At 35.0% G+C, this 7,769-nt stretch overlaps 1 protein-coding gene across 2 annotated transcripts; it reads left to right on the top strand.

Annotated features, from left to right (window-relative positions):
• Nucleotides 1-733: 733 nt before the first annotated feature.
• On the top strand, nucleotides 734-4,218 carry BNAC03G74530D. Of its 2 annotated transcripts, none has more exons than XM_013820350.3 (13): nucleotides 734-910; nucleotides 1,016-1,091; nucleotides 1,168-1,272; nucleotides 1,343-1,440; nucleotides 1,516-1,599; nucleotides 1,666-1,826; nucleotides 1,903-1,975; nucleotides 2,060-2,105; nucleotides 2,190-2,299; nucleotides 2,383-2,547; nucleotides 2,623-2,684; nucleotides 2,751-3,066; nucleotides 3,160-4,218. In XM_013820350.3, exons 1-13 carry the CDS (start codon nucleotides 839-841, stop codon nucleotides 3,988-3,990), a joined length of 2,199 nt encoding a protein of 732 aa, XP_013675804.2. In that variant the 5' UTR covers nucleotides 734-838; the 3' UTR covers nucleotides 3,991-4,218. The 2 variants fall into 2 exon arrangements, with proteins under 2 accessions (XP_013675804.2, XP_013675805.2); XM_013820351.3 differs by having other exon boundaries at nucleotides 2,626-2,684.
• The last annotated feature ends 3,551 nt before the right edge of the window (nucleotides 4,219-7,769 follow it).

A 7,769-nucleotide genomic window follows, 5' to 3' on the forward strand; every position in this document is an offset into this window, starting at 1 on the left:
GTACCTGCAGCAACCAAACGAACAACACTAAAATCTGATGAAACTCACGGTATTTTTTTTTAAAATTCAAAATGTCTTGCATGATTGTCTCTATGGAGATAACACTGAAGCTGCTGTTAGAGTTGCTGCGGTTGACTGCAATTTCGAGGTGATTCTTGATGTGCTTGTCAAACCAAATCAGAGATGTAGAAAAGATTTTATGGCTATTAAACGAGTGAAGTTTCAACCAGTGAAGAATAAACTCATAAAATAACCCTGAAAAGAGCCATCCTGGAAAGAGAGCCTATCGGAATGCTTTGCCCTTTTGCTATCTTCAATGTTTCTAAACGTGGTTGTATTAATGTTTTTCTTAACTTAGTTATTAGCTATTTAGTAACTAAAACCTTTATAACCTGTATAATTATACTATTACAAATTATGAAAAAGATTACAGATTTTAGATGCTTTATGAAGATTCATGTTTGATTGCAGAAAGATTATGGAATTTACACTTGACGGTTACTTTTTGGTACCCGAAATCCAGACATCAGTGACAAAACATTAATGAATTTTTAATGGCGGCTTAAAATTTGAAAGTTTGAAACAGATAATTTTGGTTTAGCAATATAAAACCCAGAAAACCGGGGATGGAAATACAAAATTTCGGTTAAGAGATATAAGAGAAAACAATCAGGGTTGGTTATTACACGGAACCGGACTGAACTCTGGTTCGGTAGGTTAAAGTACAGACGGTCTGGATTAGACTTTGAAACCTAAAAAAATCATAACTCCGCCACCGAACCTGCAACCGATAGTGTTCTACTTGCGGCTTAAAGAGCCATGATGTGACGCCTATGCTATGTTGGGTCTAATTAAGCGTAGAGGAAACGCCTTCTTTCGTTCTCAAACCCTAGCCGCCATTTACTCCAAGGTGGGTCTCTATCTTCCTCTAACAGATTCTATAGTTTGGTTTGTTAATCTCTCCGCGGCAATTGGTCGAACACTTCATCTGCGAGCTTCTTCTTCTGGTCTCTAGTTACAAAGGAGTAATTGCACGCTTGCTGAGGGAGTCATGGAGAAGTGTTCAGTTATTGAAGAAGACATAAACTCAGGTACTGTGTGTTTTTTCTTGATACTACTATACCTGGTTCAGACTGTAACATGTTGCCCCTTGTTTGTTCTTAACAGTTGATACATCAAAGTGGAAGAAGGTACGAGCAATTGACTGTGGGATTAGAAATTCAATGGTGCCAGAATCCTCTTTGAATGTTTTGAGACTCCTTAGACGTCAAGGTTTGTGTTCTCTATGTTTCTTGGTTGCTGCAATGAGAAGAAACCTGAACTGTTTGTGTTACTGTCTTAGGTTTCGATGCATATCTTGTGGGTGGATGTGTGAGGGATTTGATACTCCATAGACCGCCAAAAGACTATGATGTGATCACTACAGCTAATCTTAAACAGGTTATTCTTCTGTTAGTTTAGTACATTATGTTTTAGTTATTGCTTCACTCATCTCCTTTTTTTTTGTTGTTATAGATCCGGCGGTTGTTTCACCGTGCTCAGGTTGTTGGGAGACGGTTTCCTATTTGTCACGTGTGGATGAAAGGTTCGGTGATTGAGGTAAGCTTTCTGGTAATTTTTATCTTTTTATTTTTTCTCTATTCGTTGACATTTCTCGTTTTATAGGTGTCCAGCTTCAATACCGTGGCACAAAGTGACACTGAGCATGAAAATGATACGCGGGAGTCCAAAGAGAGTAGCAACCTATTCAAAATGTATTCTGGTTGGGATGCAAAAGACTGCAATCTCTGGAGGAATAGCTTGCAAAGGGATTTCACAGTTAACAGGTTTAGTTTCTGAAACATATGCTTCTCGTAGCAAAGAGTATTGTTTTCTTACTTGCTGTTCTAAATCTGTGTGCAGTTTGTTCTTTGATCCTTTTGAGCTTAAAATTTATGACTACAACAATGGAATGGAAGACTTGAAGGATCTAAAGGTGACTTAAACTTTTTTTTGCTTACTCCTATTTTATGTAAATCGTTTTTATGGTATTAACCATTGTTTTCTAATGCGAATGCAGCTACGTACACTCATCCCTGCACATGTGTCTTTCAGTGAAGATTGTGGTATGCGTTTATTTATTCTTCTCAAGAAGGCCTTGTGTCTGGACAAGGTACTTAAGTTTTGTGTCTAACCATTATGTCTATCAGCTAGAGTTCTCAGGGGGTTACGACTCTCAGCTCGATTGGGTCTATCGCTTTCAAAGGATATTAAGACTGCAATACCTGAATCTATATCTTCCGTTGCGAATTTGAACCCGGTATTTTGACTGCTCGAATCTATATCTTTACTTTTAGATAATATCTAGCTTGTGACCAAACCATGCTCTCTACCTTTGTTCAGGTTAGAATATTCATGGAAATGAATTACATGCTTGGATATGGAGCTGCTGCGCCTTCCATCCTTCTTCTCATGAAGTACAAGCTACTTCACGTTTTGCTTCCTTTTCAGGCAGCTTACCTGGAACAAGCTACTAAAACATCTCAACAAAGTTCCTTAATGCTAATGGTACGTGATTTTCGTTATTTGAGGAGCGTTTTTTTTCTAATGATCCATTTTTGACATCGTCTGAGTTTGATGCAGAAGTTATTCTCCAATATGGATAAATTAGTTTCCTGCAAGCAACCTGCCGACTCCAGACTATGGTGAGTTGTTTGTTTCTTTACTTCTACCTTCGATAAGCTCTGACTTTAATGTTTGTTTTGGAACAGGATTGCGTTGTTGGCTTTCCACATCGCACTAGTGCGTAACCCTCAGGAGGCTATTGTACTGCACGCTTTCGCCTCCCTTCTCTACCACAGAAACTGGAGGGAAGCTCTCAGATTCGCTAGAGAAAATGAAAACTCAGTAGCTGGATACGTCCCTGAGGTATCTAAAAAATCTTCGAGAAAGAGATCCAATGAAGATCTCGCGGAAGCAGTTTCAGAATTCGCATCTCTGTTGAGAGATACTCAATATGTTCTCACTGATATGGATTCTCTCCACGAAGCCCTATACCATTTCCCGTCTTTCAAACGCTCTGGTCTGGTATGTACACAGTGCATTATTGTTTCTTGTACCACAAGTAACCTAGCTAATGTCTTTTATTATCGTTGTAATTGATTGATGCGGTTTCTCTAGGTGTTTGTATCGAAGAACAAGGGGAAACAGCTAGCGGATTTGTTTACGGGAATGAGTGACGTGGAATCATATAAAAGCGGAAAACATGGTTTCTCTATTGACTATTGCTCACTTGGGAAAGGAGTTACATGCGAAGTAGGGTTTGTTCTTGGCAAAATCATTCTGGACACCATCATCGAACAGCCAACTCCGGTCGAGAAGAAACAGAGCGCCATAGATCAGATTGTTCCATCAGCTTGTATGGAGGAGAAGAAGGCTGAGTTGGCCATTTCTAAGGAGGATAACAAAGGTCTAGGCCAAGTCCATGACTCAAAGGCATCATCTGTTTTTAAGGCTAACCAAAAGATTTTGAAGAGGATGAGAGAAAACAGTGAGCACAAGAATGAGCAAGAGTCTGAGTTTTGTCCGGACTCGACCTTGTCTGGTCAAGCAAAGAATCAAGATCAGTCTGTAGTCCAAAAACCTAAGCGGCTTCGGCGTCACAAAGAAGCACTAGTCCCAGAGGCTCTGAAACAAAAGACTTCAAAGAGGTCAAAATCATATGAGCAAGAGACTGTGGAGAGTCTCTCTGGTCCACTGGTATCTGATCCGCCTAAGCAAAAGACTTCAAAGAACCGTTTGAAGGAGACGCAGAAAGTGGAATGCGGTGACATCTCTACGAAAGAGATTCAAGATGCAAAACTCGGCTTCGTATCTGACAAATCTATGAGCGATCTTCTAAAAGTTCTTGTGAAACCAAGTCAACAAGCGTCAAGCAAAGAGGAGAGCAACTCGTTACCATCATCGGAGAAGACAAAGAAACCAAGAAAACTCTCAAGTCTCTTCAGGTGAAGCTGTTCCCCATATGAAAAGTTGAGGGCTTAAAGCCAAGTCGGAAACCTTCTCCAAAAGGTCTACATTCAGTGGCAGTCTCACTCCGCAATTTTTAACATGTGTACCATGTAAGCTTGAACCAATTCGTCTTTCATCTTGTTTTTGATTTTTTCGCCGTTAGATGATGTTGCATAATTTATAAGGAACTAAATCATACGGTAATATAGAAGAAGTTATGATGATAAATCGAATTCTAAATTAAGGATGTTTTACTCTTTAGAAGTGATGTGAATACAGGCTTTAAACACATAAGTTCATAAAAATTCTCGCAACTTTTTGATATCAAAATCAAAGACAATGCAAAGAATACATGAACGTCTATCAGACAACTCCGAGTATACAAAGCTCCACCAGCGGCTGTCACACTGAAGTCAAATGAGTCAGGTCTTATTTTTGGATGTGTACTAAAACCCATATTATGAATTTGATAGTGTTTGTGTTTGTAAAATAGAAAAGAAGGAACTTGTGGGAGATAATATCTTTATAACAACAACGAGTTCACAAAAATTAATTATATTAATATCAAAAGAATTTACAAGCGAAGCGAAGACGGCCCAATAGTCTTAAGGGAGCTTTGGCCCCAATACGGATCCGGGTTTGAATCCCGTTGGCCATCGTCAATTAAAATGGGGTGAAAAATGCGGGTCCTCTAGGATGTCTTCTGCGTAGGTGTACTTAGACGCTAGTTGGGTTCCATCCGGAGTCTCCGGATTACCTGGATTATCAAAAAAAAAAAATAATAATAATAATTTACAAGTGTTAATGAATACGAATAAGACTAAACTAGTGAAAACAAGGTATAAGTCCATGAATATCGCAACTGAGTCAAGGTCTGACTGTGAATATTGCAACTGACTAGGATACTCGTTGGCTCGACTTCACAAAGTAAAGTGTGACTGTTTTATTCCGTTATATGACATTGCCTCTCTTCGAGGTTGATTCCGATCGATGCGACCAACGATCTCGACTTTTTGTGTACGATTTCTTTGGGTTTGGTCAAGATTTGGATCCAACAATTGTCCCTCCGTCCTTAATGGGCTTGTAGGATTTTTAAAGACAAATCTCTTCAAATAGTTCCTTTTGTGAAGGGATAACCACACCATGATTCTCTCTTATTTCTTTGGGGCATTATTCCCACTTGATTCAGGTATGATTCTTTGTTGGAAATCTTCTCGAGATTTTCAATCTTTGCATATGACTTCGAGGATAAAGCCCCTTGTTTGTCATATCTTTCTCTACTCTTCGCGATACTTCATGAACTATGCCTATTAGAAAAAGACCGAGCTTACGTGAGTCCAAAATGAACCGTAGCGCAGACGGTGTATAAAGATCAAATAGGATATGTTAATGGTTATGTCATTGACGCTCTGACCAAAGTTCTGAGAGAAGATACTTAATTTCCTCAAGCAGATAGTGTTAGTGTTAATTTTATTAGCTGCAAAGTTTTTTTACCAACTAGTGTCGGTGGCACGACACCCACGAGTCCGGCTGGTTCTGACGAACGAGATCGTCCCCCTTAGAATGTCCTATTACTAAGGATCCGGATAGTGTCGCTTATATGGTGAGACATTTTAAATTAGTAGGAATCCTCTTTCGTCCCTCTGAACGTGATGCTTATATGAGAACGATGATTGCTCACACCAAGGTACATGGTTTTAATCATAGGCTCTCATTATATGTTCCTTTTTTTCTTAACTGAGGGAGATAAGTTTTCAGGCCATAAAGACGAATAATGAGTTTTTCGTGACGCTGGAGCAGCCCTTGAGGGATGTCCCCCGTGCTGCAGAGCTCACTGAGGTAAAGAAGGTCGTTCACAAACTAAAAGGGAGTCTAAAAGTTGTTCAAGAGAAAGAGCGCAATTAGATAATCCGGTTGTCTGAAGTAGAAAATTTGGACAGCGGGTGGCTGTTCTTGAGGCTCAGCTCTGAGTTGTCAGGAATAAGAGAAAATCTTCCCTCGAGAGGGCCTCTATGCTGGAGGTGCAGATCGAGGGTTTGACCGCCAAGCGTGATGTGGATCTGCGTTCAGCCTCTTATGAAGCTAAGGAGTAAGGAGGTCTTTGTCTCTAGTTACATAGGTTACTTGGCGCACTGAAAGAGAAATGAAAGAGAGAAAAACTTGAATTCGATTGTGAGATTTACCTCCAAAGAGATTATTACTAGCATCGATCTTATGAAAGAGATTATGGATAATGTTAAAAGTAAAATAAAACTATGGAAGGTACAGTTGACCTCTCATATTTGTCTTTAGTTTTTTAAAATATTGTATAAGATGTTTTTCTTGTTTAGAGAAAATATAAAATTAAAAATTAAACTATCAACAAAAAAAGCAAAAAAAAGCATAAAATTAAAGAAAACATATATTGCAAATCTTAAATATTATATACCAACACAAAATAAAAGTAACAAATAAAAAATATAAATGTAAATATAGAAACAAATATAGATTATCATAACAGTTTCTCAGATTTATATGTAATTTTCTAAAATATATTATATGATATTAAATTTATAAAATATATATGTTAAACACATAAGAAAAAAGGATAATGCTTAAACCATATTGGACATCACGTCTAACTGTTTGCTAAGTTAAGTTAATACTAGATCTTGATCCGTGCGGATGTTATTTTCAGTTTTATTTGTATATATATATATATTTATTTTACATCATTAGTAGTATACATTTTTAATTTTAATCATATATTTAAATGTTTATAGTTTAAATACTATAATTCAAATACAATAATTTATAGTTTACATGTTGTAAATAATCAATTGTTTAAAACCGTCACATGTATTTGTTGTTTATTATTATATATTTATCTTATTGTATTTGCATTTAGTTATTACACAAATTAATATGTGCATTAAAAAAATATTTGAAAATTACATTTTTATTTTAATTTATGTTAAATGCTTACCCACCCTTCAAAACTGGATTTCTTTTTAGTAATTTTTTTTACTTTTATTCATTTTACATAATATATTATTGTATATAAAAAAGTCTAAGATATGTTAATTTTATATATGTATTATATAGTCTGCTAATGTTAAGCCGTTTTGTCATCATATTATATTTTTAATATAAATAAAAATATTTTATGTTTATGAAAATAAAATTTATAAATTAATCAAATTTAGTCCAATATAATAATTTATTTAAACATGATTGATTATGATTATAAAGTTGATAAAAGTAGGATATAATTTTAATTTTTATAAACAATAATTGAATATATATTAATGCATAATAATTGTTCATTTCTAATTATGAAATTAGTGAAAATATATGCATAAACTTTTTAAAAATTAAAATATTGTTAAAATATTTAGATCAACATAATAATTTTATTTTAATATGATTTATTGTGATTATATATTAGATAAAACATGATAGAATATTTATTATTTATTTTATAAACAATAACTGAATATATTAATGATAATAATATTTCAAAACTAAATACAAAATTAGTGAAAATATTTAGATATAGTTTTTGAAAATTAAGATTTTGTTAAATCTTTTTAAACAGATATTTTCGAAAATTTTAATATATATTTATTTATTTATATTTTGAATGAAAAGATATCAAAAGATTTTATGATTAAAGTAGTTCAAGGATTCTATATATTATTAGTCTTATTAAAATACATTTAATAAATTTTATTAAAGGTAGTCCAACTTAAAAATCACACATGAATAAATTGTGACTTCTATTTTAATATAATAGATAT

The sequence above is a fragment of the Brassica napus genome, chromosome C3 (assembly GCF_020379485.1).
Source record: "Brassica napus cultivar Da-Ae chromosome C3, Da-Ae, whole genome shotgun sequence".
NCBI classification, from domain to species: Eukaryota; Viridiplantae; Streptophyta; class Magnoliopsida; order Brassicales; family Brassicaceae; genus Brassica; species Brassica napus.

Excerpts from the sequence above, each read along its gene's own strand:
- BNAC03G74530D (XM_013820350.3), top strand. The coding sequence starts at position 839 with ATGTTGGGTCTAATTAAGCGTAGAGGAAACGCCTTCTTTCGTTCTCAA. Across the intron at positions 911-1,015 it reads TAGCCGCCATTTACTCCAAG|TTACAAAGGAGTAATTGCAC; the intron begins GTGGGTCTCTAT and ends TCTGGTCTCTAG. Across the intron at positions 1,827-1,902 it reads AGGGATTTCACAGTTAACAG|TTTGTTCTTTGATCCTTTTG; the intron begins GTTTAGTTTCTG and ends ATCTGTGTGCAG.